Below are 18,831 nucleotides of genomic sequence, written 5' to 3'. Positions count from 1 at the left end.
CCTCCATCCATGGAGAACCCTTACCGGGTGACGTGACTTGCCAAACTGTACCGGTAACTCTCCACACTGGAGCTCTCCATATTGACTCAATTCCCTTCTTTGTGTTAGAGAATGCCATGCACCCTATCGTCCTGGGGTTACTCTGGTTGCAGTCGCACCAACCCCAATTTGACTGGGCATCCTTGGAACTCTCCCGCTGGGGCCCAGGTTGTCATGGGAAGTGCCTTAAGGAGATTGCTCCTGTCATCTGCATGCCTACTACTCCAGCGATGCCAGGACTGCCGCCCCAATACGCATCTTTTAGTGATGTGTTTTCCAAAGAAGCTGCTGACATCCTTCCTCCACATAGGTCCTATGACTGTGCCATAAGACTGAAACCCAATACTGAACCTCCTAAAGGACGTGTCTATCCACACTCAGTGATTGAGAATAAGGCGATGTCCGAATACATCGAGGAGAATTTACAGAAGGGGTTTATTAGACCATCGAAATCTCCAGCCGGCGCAGGTTTCTTCTTTGTGTGGAAGAAGGACGGTACCCTACGTCCTTGAATCGATTACCGAGGTCTGAACGAGATCACAATTAAAGACTGCTACCCCCTGCCTTTAATCTCAGAGCTGTTTGACAGGCTTCAGGGGGCCAAAATATTCTCAAAACTTGACCTGAAGGGGGCCTACAACTTAGTTCGCATTCGTAGTGGCGACGAATAGAAAACAGCCTTCAACACTCGAGACAGTCATTTTGAGTACTTAGTTATGCCCTTCGGCCTGTGCAACGCACCCGCTATATTTCAGAACATGATGAACGACATCCTGTAGGACCTGCTGTACAAGAGTGTCGGGATATACCTGGATGATATCCTGATATTTTCCCAGGATTTGCCCACTCATCTAGAGGATGTCAAGCAAGTACTATGCCGACTCCGTGAACACTGGCTCTACGCCAAACTCTCCAAGTACGAATTTCATAAGGACTCAGTGCCTTTCCTTGGCTATATCATGTCTAAAGATGGCTTCCAGATGGACCCTCAAAAACTCGAGAGTATCAAAAATTGGTCCCAACCTACCAGCCTGAAGGCCCTGAGATGATTTCTGGGGTTTACCAACTATCATGGAAGCTTTATAAAGAACTACTCTTCTTTAACAGTACCCTTGACCGCAATGACCCGCAAGGGTGCCAACGCTTCAAAATGGTCTGCGGAGGCCATTTCCGCATTTGAGAAACTAGACTGCCTTTTCCACGGAACCATGCTTGCGGCATCCTGACCCCTACAAGCCCTTTATCGTAGACATTGACGCTTCAGATGTCGGTGTAGGGGCTGTATTGAGCCAGACTGGAGACTCTAAAGCCTTACATCCCTGCTCTTTCTTCTCACGATGTTTCTCCCTGGCAGAGAAGAACTATGGGATCGGCGATAAAGAGCTCTTGGCAATAAAGCTTGCATTTGAGGAATGGCGGCCTTGGCTCGAAGGCGCTCAACATCAAGTAAGTGTATTCACGGACCACAAAAATCTAGAGTATCTCCGCCATGCACAACATCTTAACCACAGACAAGCTAGATGGTCCTTATTTTTCAATCATTTTGACTTTGTACTTAAATATCACCCCGGAGACAGAAATACCAGAGTTGATGCCTTATCACACTCCTTTCTCTCGGAGGATGTGCCTGAAGAACCTCAGCACATAATTGACCCGAAGAAAGTTATCTTGGCGACTACACATTCTGTGCCCGCTGGTAAGACCATCGTGCCTAAACACCTCAGGAAGAAAGTGCTCTTTTGGGCACACGATTCCAAGCTGGCTGGCCATCCTGGTCAACTCCGTACCCTGCTCAAGATCCAGAAGTTTTATTGGTGGCCTACCATCAAGAAGGATACCCTATCCTATGTGGCATCCTGTACCAACTGTGCCAAACACAAACCTGCTTCTGGCCAACCGTGGGGATTACTGCAATCACTGCCAGTTCCGGAACAGCCCTGGTCACACATTGCTACTGATTTTGTAGTCGATTTACCCCCTTCTGGAGGAATGAATACCATCTGGGTAACAGTCGATCGCTTTAGCAAGATGGCTCATTTCGTGGCGCTGCCTGGCTTTCCTTCAGCCTTGGAGCTTGCGAAGCTCTTCATATCGTACATTTTTCACCTTCATGGCCTACCAAGACACATTGTCTCAGACCGAGGATCTCAATTCACGGCAAGATTCTGGAGGGCCTTGTGCAAGTTATTCGATATCTCTCTAGACTACACTTCAGCCTATCATCCGCAATCAAATGGCCAAACAGAACGGATGAATAGAACCTTAAAGCAGTTCATTCGAGCCTACGTGAGTTGCCATCAGAATAACTGGGCCGAACAGTTACCTTGGGCTGAATTCGCCATCAACTCTCATCCAGCAACATCAACTGGATCAACACCTTTTGAAGTGGTATATGGACGCTCTCCAACACTGCCACTTCCACTGAAGCTCTCAGTGACGTCCCCAGCAGCTCAATCTACTGCTGATGAAATCCATAACCTGTGGACTCAGACAAAAGACATGCTAGTTAAAGCGAGTGACCTCGCTAAGAAGTTCTATGATGCTCACCATTCTTAAGCGCCTGTCTTCAAACCCGGTGACAAAGTCTGGTTATCTACCAAACATCTCAGACTGAAGTTACACTGCACTCAGTTCGCTCCTCGCTACGTTGGACCATTTCCAATCTTCCGACATCTTGGCAACATCACCTACAGTCTGAAGTTACCACCCGGACAAAACATCCACAACGCTTTTCACGTTTCACTCTTGAAACCTCTCATTCTCAGTGAATTCTCTTCCAAGACTCAGGAACTACCTGCCATCAACGCGGAAGATGACCTAGAATTCAAGGTTGAAGAGATTCTTGATGTCCGAAGACGAGACAAAACTGCGCGCACCCTAAGGCAGCTGGACAGCATGGTGGGAGGCAGCGCCCAAGCTGGACCAGGGACGCCGGAGAGGATGGCAGGCAGATGCCGCGGCAGCCAAACGTCTGTCAACCGCAGGAGGAGTCACCAGAGAGGTAAGGAGGGCGGAGTGGAGACGTCAGGCACCAACAGTCGTAACAGTACCCCCCTTCAAAGGGTGGTCTCCTCTGCGGGTACCAGGTTTAGGTTTTGAAGGATACGCGAGATGAAATTGATGGAGCATCTCTTTATCAAGGATGTTAGCCTGAGGCTCCCAAGAGTTTTCTTCAGGGCCGAATACCTCCTCTCCGGCGTCCCTGGTCCGGCTTGGGCGCTGCCTCCCACCATGCTGTCCAGATGCCTTAGGGTGCGCGCGCCGCGTGGTCCTGCTTCAAATACTTTCTTTGGTGCGAACCTAAGGGCGTCCCCCTGTGATGATGTCACGCATCCCGGATACAGAAGCCTACACTACTGCTCGCTAATCGAGTTAGCAAGGGTTCAGGTATTCGAACTGGTGAACTCCTTACGGATGGGATTTGCTCTCCGTACCTAGCTACGCTGCCTCTCCATTATTGGTCTTACTCTATTTGGGGTACCTGCTCCTCGGGGGCCTCTCTCTTCTCTTTCTGGTCGCTGTCTGGAACCGGTACTCGCTCCTCGAGGGCTCATGTTCCTAGACTCGCTGCCTGGACTTCACTTCTGCCTGAAAGATACCGCTGCCTACACCATCAGTGAGTTACCATCTATTTCTCTCAGAGCTGTTCCCTGGAACCAGTTACTCGCTCCTCGAGGGCCTGCCTTTATTTCAGCTCCTGTGAATCCTACAGAGAGAAACCGCTATGTGAGTACTCAACCAATGAGGCTCTATTCCAGAACCCTGCATATACTTCATTGTACTCACTATCTCGGTTTCTCTTCACTACAGCACAGCCATTGTGGGATCACTGTTCCAGAGCCCTGAGGGACTACAAGCCGAACCGGGCTTCATCTCTGCTCACTACTGCCACCTCTGGTGGCTCCTCACTACTGTTAATAAAAGATCTATCTGTGTTGTGTGTCCTAAGCTGAGTCTGACCTGTGGCCCCTCACGGAACTTCCCCCCGTGAGCGTGGTCAGCAGCCACAGTGTCCGAGGGTCCACCCAAAACCTTACAAACAATAACACAGTAGCTGTTTCCATAGCCCACTTGAGACAGGTTCCTCTTCAAGAAATTTTCATGCGTCCCCATCCTTCTGCCTGGACAGTCTATGTTACTTCACTATTTGTCGACCTACTCTCTTTATACTCCTTTTCTGTGTTTTGAGACCAACCGAGGGGAGACAGTTGACCATGTGGGAAGGCACCACGCAGGCATGCAGTAGCAAAACTTGTGCTGCTAGGAGGAGTTCCTGCTGAGAGCCGCCAGAGCTCCCAGAAAGCATGGCTAGTTCATCTTGCTATCTACGGAAAACACAGTTTACGGTATGCAAACTTGTTTTTATATCTTTATGGAAAAATTGTCAAGGCTGATATTCAAAAGGCATATAGCTAGATAACAAACCAAAGAAAATACAAAAAATTCCAACAAGCAGTCTTGCACAGTTACCTAAAAGTGTCAGCAAGCCAGTCAGTCTGCCCTGCATTACATGGGCTGTCCAGTCTATTCATTCGTTCATCTTGGGGCAAAGAGTCTTTTTTTCAAGAGTTTTTAGTTGCACATTTTAAATGGTATAGACAACCAGTTTTATGGTTTACTCAATCAAAAAACAAACTTGTATACTTAATAACAAAATGGATGCGTTTTAGCTGGCTAATAAGCTAGCGGACTAGAATTTAGTGGATAAGTTAGGGGCATTCTGGAGGCATAACTGGGAGGAGTTGAGTTAGCCGGTTAAGGGGGTTATTTTCCAAGCTGCGTCATGGGCTTTTCGCATGTGAAAATGCCTTAACGCATGTGAAAAGCACCATAATGCATGGTGCAATGCTAATTTAGAAAAGGGGTGGAATTTGGCGTGGGATTTCTGGCCAAGTGGGGCTGGCTTCGCAAAGTGCGAAGCCACATCACACAATTTTAATGCAGCAAACAACTACACCTTTTTCATTTGTGTTAAGCTGTGCATGTCGCACATGTCGGCTTTATCACACATAGCATTTTTAGTCTTTTAAGCTAGGGGGGGAGGGGGTGGACTCTGGGTCCATCAAGCTAGGTTGACAGAACATTGTACAAATCTCATCTTTGGTTGAGTTTCCTCACTCCAAAGGACATTAAATCTTCACAAGAGTGCACTTTTCAGTTCGTACATCTCACTCTGTATGTCAAAGTGGCCCCTAATCCCTACATGCCTACACTAATACCTAAACCTCACCTTGAGTAGCTAGGTGGGCCTCATATAGAGGTATCAATACCTAACTTATAGCCTTATAGCTAGTCTCTCTCTCTCTCCCCCCCCCCCCCCCCGTGGTTGTAGGTAGGAATTACAATTGTGGCACTTACCACAAAATGTGAAAAGTTATCACATTCTGCGGTAATACCTATGCGAAGTGCTAAGATAGCACACTTTGCAATAAATAAGCTATTACCATAAAACACGCCCCTCTTTCTATCGCATGCGATAGTTTGATGAATCTAGCCCCGTTAACTGCCTAACTCCAATATTCAGCGTTAGCTGAATGGCTAAGTCTGGTCGGGCCAAATAGCTATCTTAAAGTTAGCCAGCTATATTCAATAGTGCAGCTAACTTTGCCATCCAGACTATGTCTGAATATGGATCTTCACAATTTTAAGCTTCTAAATCTAGGACAAACTTTCAGTCAAATAGGCACCTAGGTTTTCCTGAAAATTTCCAAAATGTAGGTGATTTAAAAAAAAAAAAAAAAAAAAAGTTTCCCTGTACGTACCCGGATCAGTTCAGACCATGGGTTGAGCCTCCTGTCCAGCAGATGGAGACAGACCAAAACTGAAAGGGTATCCTATATCAGGACAGAGCCTACCCTGCAGCCCTTCAGTATTTGTCTATCTCCAGCAGATGCGACAGCTCACCCTGCGGTTCTCTGTTTCTTTTTCTTAGCCCCTGTTTTGGGGCTTTCTTTCTTCTCTAAACTTATTGGATCAAGCAAGTATTTATTATCTATCATTTAAAAAAAAAAAAAAAAAAAAAAAAAAGTTTTTTGGACTGTGTTGATTTTCATACAGGAGACAGTTTTTGTCTCCTCGCTCTTGGGGGAGCCTAGGGGGGCTTTGCCCCTTGTGTAATATAGCCTAGGCTCCCTATCCCCGGTGTTCCTCGGCTGTGGGGTGAAATTGGTGGTGCCAGTCACTCTCCCTGTACAGCCTCTCTCTCTCTCTCTCCTACCAGGACGCTTATCCTCCGGAGCTGCCTGCAGGGACGTGTTTTCCTCTGCACTGTCTAAGTTGAAAAAGACTAAGAATCAAAGTGAAACTAAACACTTGGCAGCCTTTTGTGAGAGTTGGGAGCATGCAGAGTTCAGTCACCTGCCTCTGCTCCCTCAGCCCCGGAAGCACAGCTGATTGGGGTCATGCCACGCTCTCCTCTCTGCCTTGCCTGCGGGGATTCTTTGCTCTGTCTCTCTAGAGAAGAGCTCTGCTCTAAATGTTTGCCGGGGGGGAGGGTCCCACTGCGGCTGCGATCTCCTCTGGAACCCGAGCAAGGCCGCACAAGCGCATGGCCGCGCCGTTCCCGGGCCGACAAACCGTGGGAACGGTGGCCATTTTGGGTTTTTTGGATGCTGCTTTTTCGGGGCAGCAGGACTCACAGGACCTGGAGTTTTTAGATCCCCCCCCCCCCCCCCCGATTTGAGCCCCGTGCAGTCCCCTGATGCAGGTCCTGACCTTCCCCCCTCCATTCCCTCCTCCCTCCCCCCGGAGATTCCAGGCCTCGTTTTTCTTCAGAATTTGTGCTTTTAATGCACAAATCTCATTTAGCCAGCCTGCAAAAAGAGGCGGACCCCCTCCTGCTCCTCCTCTTCCTAAAATTCCTCAGATTGCTGCACCGTCCGCTCCAGCGGTTCCTGATGCGCAGGGGCCTGTCCGAGTGCGGGTAGTCCCGGGGGTCCCCCTCCCCTAGACCCCCCCGCTCCCTTGGGTGCCCCGGACCAGGACCCAGATCAGGATTTTGTTGAAACTCTCCCCCCTCTGGAGGGGGTTGACCCCAGGGTTCTACGTCTGTTCAGAAGGGAGAAACTGGAGCCACTTATCCCTTTTATTTCTCAGGAGCTGGGAATAGAGTACCCTGCAGTGGACAAGTTTTCGGCCGCAATGCCGGCTTGCGCGGACCCGGTCTTGGCGGAACTCAGGGCTCTTACGTGCACCTTTCCCTTCCATCCGATGTATCGGCTAATGCTTCTTAGGGAGTGGGAGGCTCCCTATTCAGGGCTCCGCGTCGGGAGAGCTATGGAGAAGCTTTATCCTCTCCTGGAGGAATGCTTAGGCATGCTGATAATGCCCAAGGTGGATTCCTCCGTGACTACAGTTATTAAGCACACCACCATCCCGGTGGTGGGTGCTACGGCCCTCAGGGATGTCCAAAACAGCAAGCTAGAATTCCATCTCAAGCGCATCTTCGAAGTCTTGGCCTTGGGTGCCGGGTGTCGATCTGCAGCAGTCTCATGCAGCAGGCAAGCCTTAGGTGGGTTCAACAATTGCTCAGCACCCAGGACCTCCCGCCTGACGAGGCAGAGCAGGCTGAAAGATTGGAAGGCGCTATAGCGTATGGGGCGGATGCCCTTTACGACTTGTTCCGGGTCCAGGCAAAAGCGATGGCTTCTGTGGTCTTGTCCAGACGGCTCCTCTGGCTCCGTAACTGGGCAGCCGATTCGTCTTCCAAGGCGCAGCTGGGCACGCTCCCTTTCAAAGGTAAGTTGCTGTTTGGCAAATACCTGGAACAGCTTATTAAATCCTTGGGTGAGAACAAGGTACACAAACTACCTGAGGATCGCCCAAAACAAGCGAGAACCTTTTTCCCTACTCGCACCAGCTTCAGGGGTCAGCGGAGATATAATCCCAGGGCGTGGGGCACCTTCTCTAGAGGAAATTTCTCCAGGTCTCAGTCCTGGGCTCAGTCCTTTCGAGGGCGCCGTGCCTTCCGTGATGGTAATCCACAGTGCCACGCGTCCAAGCCCGCCTCTCAATGAGATTCGGCCGCCCATTCCTCCATTCCAAACTTAGGTGGTTGGCTGTCCCTGTTCTTGGAGGAATGGGTCAAAATCACATCGGACCAGTGGGTCCTCAAGATAATCGAGAGAGGCTACACTTTAGAATTTGCTCGGGACCTGCCGGATCTGTACATGGTCTCCCCGTGCAGCCATCGGAAGCGGGCTGCTGTATGTCAGACTCTCGCTAGACTCCAGGGGCTGGGGGGCTACAGTCACTGTTCCCGTGGGGGAATGGGGCGCCGGCCAGTATTCTATTTACTTCGTGGTTCCAAAAAAGGATGACTCCTTCCGCCCCATCTTCGATCTCAAGAGGGTCAACCGAGCCCTCAAAGTGCCCCATTTTCGGATGGAAACCCTGAGGGCAGTTATACCAGCTGTTCATCCCGGAGAATTTCTGGCCTCTCTCGACTTGACGGAGGCCTACCTGCACATTCTGATCCATGCCGAACATCAGAGGTATCTTCGGTTCCACATCTTGGGGCAACATTTCCAGTTCCGGGCTCTCCCATTCGGTCTGGCCACGGCACCACGCACGTTTACCAAAGTGATCGTGGTGGTTGCGGCCGCCCTCCGGCGGGACGGAGTCCCAGTCCACCCTTATCTAGATGATTGGCTAGTGCGAGCCAAGTCAGAGACCTTATGCAAGCAGGCAGGTGGATAGTCCAAGAGCAATCTTCGACCTTCCCAGGTCCTGGAATTCCTAGGGGCTCGGTTCGATACTCGGGTCGGCAAGGTATTCCTGCTGGACTCTCGAGCGTTCAAGCTGATGGATCAAGTCCGAAACTTCCTTTCCATGCCTCTCCCCATGGCGTGGGACTACCTACAGGTTCTGAGGACCATGGCTTCTACGATCGACTTGGTCCCCTGGGCTTTTGCGCATATGCGTCCTTTACAGAAAGCTTTTCTCTCCCGCTGGAAACCAGTGTCGGAACTGTTTCAAGCGCAGCTTCCTCTCTCCGACCCTACCATCAGAGACATACATTGATGGCTATCGCTCAAGCACCTTCTGAAAGGAATATCCCTCCAGACTCCGCAATGGATTGTAGTCATGACAGACGCCAGCCTCTCCGGTTGGGGAGCAGTCTGCCAGACACAGGCCACGCAGGGGTACTGGTTCCCTGCCCAATCCTGCTGGCACATCAATCGCCTGGAGGTTCGGGCGGTCCATCTGGCTCTTCAAGCTTTTCTTCCCCTCTTCACCGAAGAGCAGTTCGGGTACTCTCGGACAACTCTACCACGTGGCGTACATCAATTGCCAAGGGGGCACCAGGAGTTGCCTGGTGGCCCTCGAGGCAAGCCAGCTCTTCGCTTGGGCAGAGCGCCATCTGCAGTGCTTAGCAGCATCTCACATTGCGGGCAAGGAGAATGTTCAAGTAGATTTTTTTGAGTTGCTAGCGGCTTGACCCCCGGCGAGTGGGAGTTGTCCGACGAGGCATTGGAGCTGATTGTCAACCGGTGGGGTCCTCCTCACCTGGACCTGATGGCAACCTTGGACAACGCCAAAGCTCCCAGGTTCTTCAGCCGCTGGAGGGAACATTGTTCGGAAGAGGTAGATGCGCTAGTCCTTCCCTGGCCACGCGACGTTCTTCTGTACGTGTTCCCTCCGTGGCCCCTGGTGGGCAAGGTGCTCAGAAGGATAGAGTTCCACAGGGGTCTGGTCATTCTCGTAGCTCCCAAGTGGCTCCGCAGACCATGGTTCACGGATCTCGTAAACCTGTCGACGGACGGTCCTCTTCGTCTCAGTCATCTTTGGTACCTGCTCCGGCAGGGCCCCGTATTTTTCAACTAGGCGGATCGCTTCTGTCTAGCGGCCTGGCTTTTGAATGGCAGAGACTGAGGAAGAAGGGATATAGGGAAGACGTCATCTCCACTATCCTGCGTGATCACAAGACTTCTACTTCTACTTCTACTTCACGGAATCTCATGATTGGGAAACGGCAATACCAGGCTATAACTTATTAAGGAAGGACAGAGAGGACAGGAAAGGGGGAGGAGTGGCTCTTTATGTCAGAAACAATATCCAAGCATCTGAGCTGCAAGGAAGATGGGGCAAAGAAGCTCTATGGGCTGACCTAAAAAAAGATGATGGGGGCTTCCGTTTCTATTGGAGTGATTTACAGGCCTCCAAATCAAATAGAAGAGCTTGACAAAGCTCTAGTTGAAGACATACAAAAGATGGGAGAGAAGGGAGAAGTGGTGATTGTTGGAGATTTTAATATGCCGGATGTAGACTGGAGAATCCCTTCTGCAGAATCTAACAGTATTTATTTATTTATTTATTTATTTATTTATTTATTTAGAATTCTTATATACCGACATTCTTGAACAAAAATATCAAATCATATCGGTTTCCATTATAACAGAACAGTCGCGGCTAAGGCGTTACATTAAAACAAGGTGTCAGATAAAATTAAATAAATAGAACAGCAAAACAGTAATAACATTACATAACGTTACATTAAAACGAGGTGTCTGATAAAATAAATAAATAGAACAGCAAAACAGTAATAACAGGCGTTACATTAAAACAGGGCGCTAATAGAGTATCGCTATGAAACCTGAGAACCTTCCAAATAGGGCGTAAACGGGGGCCCTAAAGGATGTAAGAGAAAAACCAGGATATAAAAACATTAGCATTAGCTACTAAGTATAATGGTTGAGTGTTAACTCGTAAGTAAGGTAGTAGGGGTTATCTTGGAAGAGGATGACACCGGGTGTGTAAGGGGGGACAAGGGTAGTAGAGAGATAGTGGATGCCCTACAAGGGGCTCTGTTCAAACAAATGGTAATGGAACCCACGAGGGAGGGAGCTATACTCGACTTAGTTCTCACTAATGGAGATAACGTCTCTAATGTCCAGGTGGGTGCCCACCTCAGCACCAGTGATCATCATACAGTATGGTTTCATATCACAAATAGGATACGGTGAAGTAGCACGAAGACTCGAGTTTTGCAGTTCAAAAACACGGACTTTGATAAAATGGGGAAGTACCTGGAGGAAGAATTAGAAGGCTGGGAGAACGAGAGAGATGTGGAACAACAGTGGACCAAGTTAAAAGGAGCAATCACCAAGGCAACTAATATATATGTTAGAAAAGTAAAGAAAAGCAAGAGAAAAATGAGACCTATCTGGTTCTCAAAGGAGGTGGCTGACAAAATAAAAGCTAAAAGAACAGTGTTCAAGAAATATAAAGAATCCCAAAGAGAAGAACCCAAGGAAGAATATCTAGTGGAAAAGAGGGAGACAAAGAAAGCAATCAAGAAAGCGAAAATTCAAGCGGAAGAAAGGATCGCCAAAGAGGTAAAGCAAGGTGACAAAGCATTTTTCAGATACATCAGTGAAAGGAGAAAAGTCCAAAGTGGAATACTGAAATTGAAAGGTGAAAAGGATCAATGGGTGGCGACAGATAAAGAAATGGCAGAATTATTAAACAAATACTTCAGTTCGGTGTTCACTAAAGAAGACCCTGGAGAAGGACCGTCGCTAGTTAACAAGAAAATAGAGGGGAATGGAGTAGATGTAACTCCATTTACAGTAGAGAATGTATGGGAAGAGCTGGGGAAACTGAAAGTAGACAAAGCCATGGGGCCTGATGAGGTTCATCCCAGGATATTGAGGGAGCTCAGAGATGTGCTGGCGGGTCTGCTGTGTGACCTGTTCAATAGATCCCTAGAAACGGGAGTGGTGCCGAGTGACTGGAGAAGAGTGGTGGTGATCCCGCTTCACAAGAGTGGAAACAGAGAGGAGGCTGAAAACTACACACCGGTTAGCCTCACCTCGGTGGTGGGAAAAGTAATGGAGTCGCTTTTAAAAGAAGGAATAGTGAACTATCTACAGTCGGAAGAATTGCTGGACCAGAGGCAGCATGGATTCAAAAGGGGAAGATCCTGTCAGACAAACCTGATTGACTTTTTTGACTGGGTAACCAAGGAAATGGATCAAGGAAGATCACTCGATGTCATCTACTTGGACTTCAGGAAGGCTTTTGATACGGTCCCGCACAGGAGACTGGTGAATAAAATAAGAAGCTTAGGAGTGAGTGCCAAGGTGGTGGCCTGGATTGCAAACTGGTTGACGGACAGAAGACAATGTGTGATGGTAAATGGAACTTACTCTGAAGAGAGAGCGGTGTTGAGCGGAGTGCCGCAGGGGTCTGTGTTGGGACCAGTCCTGTTCAATATCTTTGTAAGCGACATTGTGGAAGGGATAGAAAGTAAGGTTTGTCTTTTTGCGGATGACACTAAGATCTGCAATAGAGTGGACACGCCGGAAGGAGTGGAGTGAATGAGACGGGATCTAAGGACGCTGGAAGAGTGGTCAAAGATATGGCAGCTGAGATTCAATGCCAAGAAGTGCAGAGTCATGCATATGGGGTATGGAAATCTGAATGAACTGTATTCGATGGGGGGAGAAGGGCTGATGTGCACGGGGCAAGAGAGAGACCTTGGGGTGATAGTGTCTAATGATCTGAAGTCAGTGAAACAATGTGACAAGGCGATAGCTAAAGCCAGAAGAATGCTGGGCTGCATAGAGAGAGGAATATCGAGTAAGAAAAGGGAAGTGATTATCCCCTTGTACAGGTCCTTGGTGAGGCCTCACCTGGAGTACTGTGTTCAGTTCTGGAGACCATATCTCCGAAGGGACAGGAGACAGGATGGAGGCGGTCCAGAGAATGGCGACCAAAAAGGTGGAGTGTCTTCATCGAATGACTTATGAGGAGAGATTGAAGAATCTAAATATGTACACCCTGGAGGAAAGGAGGAGCAGATCAGCCTCCTCCCCTTGTAAATATCTCAGCCTAATGTTATTCTCTCCTTTATTTCTCCTCTCCCATTTCCATCCTCCTTGTTATTTGTAACTGCCTTCTTCTACACCACCAAGTTACTTTGTTATTTATTGCACACCCCTGTTTAAATGTAAACCAGCATGATGCGATTGTATCATGAATGCCGGTATATAAAAATCTTAAATAAATAAAAATAAATAAATGATACAGACTTTCAGATACTTGAAAGGTTTCAAAGAACCAAAGACAACGACAAACCTTTTCCGTCGGAAAAAAATCAGCAGAACCAGGGGTCACGATTTGAAGCTCCAGGGAGGAAGACTCAGAACTAATGTCAGGAAGTATTTCTTCACGAAGAGGTTGGTGGATGCCTGGAATGCACTTCCGGAGGAAGTGGTGAAGACCAGAACTGTGAAGGACTTCAAAGGGGTGTGGGATAAACACTGTGGATCCATAAAGTCTAGAGGACGTGAATGAAGAGCGGGTGGCTCGCGGGAATGACGGCTACTACCTGGAGATAATACCCTTATTCAATAAACATACACACGATTAATGCAACTCCAACATTGTTCCAAGCTTCAACGGCAAGAGGAAATGTGGAAAAAGATTTGAATTCACAAAAAGCAGGGAGTAGCTTGCTTGTTACGGCGGTTACTACCCCAAACCAAATAAGCCTGATACTTCACTTTCAATGCATAACCAGCATAGCTCTCTGCTTCAACGGCAGGGGAGAAAGTCTGATACTACGTGCATATCCAGCATAGCTCTCTGCTTCAATGGCAGGGGAGAAAGTCTGATACTACGTGCATATCCAGCATAGCTCTCTGTTTCAACGGCAGGGGAGACAGTCTGATACTTCGTGCAAATCCAGCGTAGCTCTCTGCTTCAATGGCAGGGGAGACAGTCTGATACTTCGTGCAAATCCAGCGTAGCTCTCTGCTTCAACGGCAGGGGGAATGAAGAAAAGTGGATCGATATACAGACAACAACCAACAGGGACTGAGTTGCATTGTCTGGGTAGACAAATGGGCAAGGGTGTAGCTTGCTTATTGCGGCGGTTACTACCCCTAACTGATTAAGCTAGATATTACACATAGATGCAGCTCCAACACTGCTCTTTACATTAATGGTGGGGGTGGAAGGGAAATAGAACCAAAGGGTTACTAAGAGCCAAGAGTAACAGATAAGTATAAGAAAAAAAAAAAAGAGTGCGAAGCTTGCTGGGCAGACTGGATGGGCCATTTGGTCTTCTTCTGCCGTCATTTCTATGTTTCTATACTTCCCTTGCCTATGTCTGGGTTTGGAAGGTTTTCGAGCTTGTCTGCACAGAATCGGGTGTCTCGGCACATTTGGCCCCGGTTTCGCTGGTTCTTTCTTTTCTTCAGCGCGGTCTCTCTAAGGGCCTCTCGTTCGGTTCGCTCTGGGTACAGGTCTCTGCCCTCGGCTCTCTCCTGGGAAGTCTTGAAGGTTATGCGGTTGCATCTCATCCAGATGTTGTCCGTTTCCTCAAGGGAGTTAAACATTTGAGGCCATACATGCGTTCCGCTTGTCCTTTGTGGAGCCTTAACTTGGTCCTCCGGGCTCTCTGCCTTGCTCCCTTCGAGCCTCTCCGCCACTCTACTCTCAAGGATTTAACACTCAAGGCGGTGTTTTTAGTCTATATTTGCTCCTCCAGGCAGGTGTCGGAGATCCAAGCGTTGTCTTGCCGGGAGCCCTTCCTATGTTTTTCGGACTCGGGGGGTCTCCCTCAAGACTGTACCCTCTTTCTTGTTTCTGCCTTTCATGTCAATCAGTCAGTGGAGCTCCCCGCTTTTTCTCCCACAGATCTTGCAAGTACGGTTGGGGATGATCTACGCTGTCTGGATGTGAAGCGCGTTCTCATGCATTATCTGCGGGTAACCAATGACTTCCGAGTTTCGGACCGTCTCTTTGTCTTATGGAGTGGGTACAACCGGGGCAAACAGGCCTCTAAGACTACGATTTCTCGCTGGTTGAAGGAGGCTATCTCATCAGCCTATATCTGTCAGTCTGGAAGGTGGGCTTGAAGGCTCATTCCTTGTGTTCCCAAGTTACTTCTTGGGCGGAGACTCAGTCAGTCTCTGTGCAGGAGATATGCAGGGCAGCTACATGGAAGTCTCTGCATACTTTTGCTCGGCATTACCGCTTTGATATACAGGCGCCTGTCTTTGGTTCCTTTGGTCGGCAGGTGCTTCGAGCGGGTCTGTCTCGGTCCCACCCTGTTTAGGGAAGCTTTGGTAAATCCCATGGTCTGGACTGATCTGGGTACGTACAGGGAAAGGAAAATTAGTTCTTACCTGTTAATTTTCGTTCCTGTAGTACAACGGATCAGTCCAGACACCCTTCCCTATACTTTCTACTGTCCGCTCGAAGTTTCTTTCCTTTTCCTGCAGGTTTTCGAATGATTTTTTATGTGATGATACTCAAAAGGCACTGGAAGCATCTTTATGATGACCATGGACATTCATGCAGGAATTTCCATTTATAGAGTCCAGTCACTGCTTGCGCTTGTTCAAATTTTGAGTTCTCTTGTTGGTTGCTCGAGTTCTCTTGTTACTTGCTTGTTTCCTTACTGTTTATCTTCATGTTTTCTGCTTTGACAATGGTTATACTGAAGGGCTGCAGGGTAGGCTCTGTCCTGATATAGGATACCCTTTCAGTTTTGGTCTGTCTCCATCTGCTGGACAGGAAGCTCAACCCATGGTCTGGACTGATCCGTGGTACTACAGAAACGAAAATTAACAGGTAAGAACTAATTTTCCTATATATTCCATATTTTGTGACACTTCAAAATGGATTACATTTACGTACTTCCTATCCTCAGAGGGCTTACGGTCTAAATTTGTACCTGAGACAGTGGAGGGTGAAGTGACTTGCCAAAGGTCAAAAGGAGCAGAGTGAGATTCATTGCTGGTTTCTGTGGTTTGCAGCCCACTGCTCTAACCACTAGGCTACTCCTCCACTCCTGCCTAAAGCTTAGGTGCACTGAGCATTTTTTGAAATTTGACCCCTTGACTTTTATTATTTTTTTTTCTGTTAGAAAGAGAAAGAAACATTTCTTGAAAGATGAATTCAAAATGACAGACCTTTTATATTCTAGGGCATCTAGTAGCACCTTTCAGACTCTTCCTAGCATCAATCAACATCAGACAGTACAACGACCGTTATCCAGAGCCTGTGGTAAAACCTCAAACAAAGAGATCCCAAAACAGGTATTCTTATTTACATTTAATCAGTGGATTGCAGCATGATGTGTTTTATAAGATGTGAACCCAATTATTAAGAACATAAGAACATAAGAAATTGCCAGGTCAGACCAAGGGTCCATCAAGCCCAGCATCCTGTTTCCAGCAGTGGCCAATCCAGGCTACAAGTACCTGGCAAGTCCCAAAAACTAAGTATATCCCACGCTACTGATGCTAGTAATAATAATCAAGTCAACTTGATTGATAGCAGATAATGGACTTCTCCTCCAAGTACTTATCCAAACATTTTTTAAACCCAGCAACATTAACTGCACTAACCACATCCTCTGGCAACAAATTCCAGAGTTTAATTGTGCTTTGAGTGAAAAAGAATTTTCTCTGATTGGTTTTAAATGTGCTACTTGCTAACTTCATGGCGTGCCCGCTAGTCCTTCTATTGTCCGAAAGAGTAAATAACCTATTCACATTTACCCATTCTTGAACTCTCATGATTTTAAAGACCTCTATCATATCTCCCCTCAGCCGTCTCTTCTCCAAGCTGAACAGCCCTAACCTCTTTAGTCTTTGGCAGTTGGCATGTTCTTATGTTCTTACTTTGTCAAATGCCTTCTGAAAATCCAAATACACTACATCCACTGGTTCACTTATATCTTCGTGTTTATTAACCCCTTCAAAAAAGTGAAGCAGATTTGTGAGGCAAGACTTGCCTTGGGTAAAGCCATGCTGACTTTGTTTCCATGTCTTTCTATATGTTCTGTGATTTAGATCTTTAGAACACTTTTCACTATTTTTCTTGGCACTGAAGTCAGGCTAACTGGTCTGTAGTTTCCCGGATTGCCCCTGGAGCCCTTTTTAAATATTGGGGTTACATTAGCCACCCTCCAGTCTTCAGGTACAATGGATGATTTTAATGACAGGTTACAAATTTTAACTAATAGATCTGAAATTTCATTTTTGAGTTCCTTCAGAGCCCTGGGATGTATACCATCCATTCCAGGTGATTTACTACTCTTCAGTTTGTTAATCAGGCCTACCACATCTTCTAGGTTCACCATGATTTGGTTCAGTTCATCTGAATCATTACCCATGAAAACCTTTTCCAGAACGGGTATCTCCCCAACATCCTCTTCAGTAAACACCGAATCAAAGAAATCGTTTAATCTTTCCGCGATGTCCTTATCTTCTCTAAGTGCCCCTTTAACCCATCATCATCTAATGGTCCAACTGTCTCCTTCGCAGGCTTTCTGCTGGATATATTTTAAAGCGTTTTTACTGTGGGTTTTTGCCTCTATGGCCATCTTCTTTTCAAATTCTCTCTTACATGTCTTACATTTAACTTGCCAGTGCTTATGCTTTATCCTATTTTCTTCTGCTGGGTCCTTCTTCCAATTTTTGAATGAAGATCTTTTGGCTAAAATAGCCTTTTTCACCTCACCTTTATTGAATCAAAACAACAAAGGTTAGCATTTAAACAATTGATATAAAGAAAACCAACAAGGCAGCCTCTCTCTTCCAGAGTCCTGTCGTCAGTCATGTGGAGAATCCATTCATGAAGTAATTATTCTAATAGCCTGCATCAGAAAGTTGGCAAATAATATGCCTACATTGCAATTTTCAAAGTGAACTGGCTTGTCTACATTCATTTTGAAAATGATCTCATCAAAAGCTTGCTGGCACAGAGTTTTACCTGTTAGGATGTGCGCAGGAAATTTTGTGGGAAAATTTGCAATATACTTTTGAAAATCTAAAGGTATGAGCATAAGTCCGAATCCATCCCCAGTTCTGCCCCCAGGAACACTTCTGCTCACGGTAGGGAAACTTGTGTGCATGCAAGCTATACACATGTAAATGTACCTGCATATCAGATGGGCAGTTTGGCTGTTTCCTCTAGTAAAGCACTGTTTTACCCATGGAAATGCCTTTGAAAATTATCATCTCAAAGCCTGATTTGGCTCAACACTGTATCAATGTACCTTTATGACTCATGTTAAGTCAATACGGTGATAATTTATTACTATCTAAGGTTATAATTCATTTCTTAAATTGCTTTTGTTTAAATTATTAACATTCACCAAGCAATACAATCAATAAGAGCTTTGGGTGGGTTTACTCTTTCCCAACCCAAGCATACAATAAATTTGTCCATTTTAATGTTCATATCTAAATCCCACCCTTAACCTCCATCCTCACCAGTCTTTAAGACAGCCATAGGCCTTGAAACTGTAACAACCATGTACCTAGTTGAGACAGAAGGTCTTCACTTGAAATCATTCAAAATCTGATTATGAGTAGTGTGTGGCAGTGTCAAAAGGTAAGGAAACCATATATCCAACGTCAGTTTCCTCCTCATAGGTCTCAGTGTTGTGATGGACATCTGTTCTATAATTAACAAATGTTGTGTCTTTATTCATCCAGAGTGTAATTAACGGAGTTCCTGGCTGTCGCCAAAAATGCAGTATTGTCACTTTTGCTAACAACAACACCTTACAAATCCACATTCTCTGTGAGGGTGTTCATTGCATCAGTGGTCTAATGTCCCCAAATAACTCAGACATTACATCAAAAGGCAAAGAAAGCGAAAGCACTTTTCCAATATACAGACAACCCTTTTTCCAGAACACTTGTATCTTGGAGCAAAGCCAAAACAAATGACCCAAAATACCCACTTCCTTCTCACATTTAATGCAAACATCAGAGCTTGCAATATTTGCCTTAAAAGCTTGATGTTGAGACACATAAGCTCTGA

At 46.8% G+C, this 18,831-nt stretch overlaps 1 protein-coding gene across 2 annotated transcripts in view; it reads left to right on the top strand.

Moving 5' to 3' along the window:
* KATNAL2 (katanin catalytic subunit A1 like 2) overlaps positions 1–18,831 on the top strand; it is a 296,579-nt gene that overhangs the window by 94,284 nt on the left and 183,464 nt on the right. For both annotated transcript variants that reach the window (XM_029580510.1, XM_029580502.1), the window contains exon 5: positions 15,980–16,091. In XM_029580510.1, coding sequence (XP_029436370.1) covers positions 15,980–16,091 — 112 coding nt within the window. The remainder of the gene's footprint in view (positions 1–15,979; positions 16,092–18,831) is intronic.

The sequence above is a fragment of the Rhinatrema bivittatum genome, chromosome 1, assembly GCF_901001135.1.
Source record: "Rhinatrema bivittatum chromosome 1, aRhiBiv1.1, whole genome shotgun sequence".
NCBI classification, from domain to species: Eukaryota; Metazoa; Chordata; class Amphibia; order Gymnophiona; family Rhinatrematidae; genus Rhinatrema; species Rhinatrema bivittatum.
The sequence above is the reverse complement of the archived record's forward strand: the minus strand, read 5'-3'. Positions and strand labels throughout refer to the sequence as shown.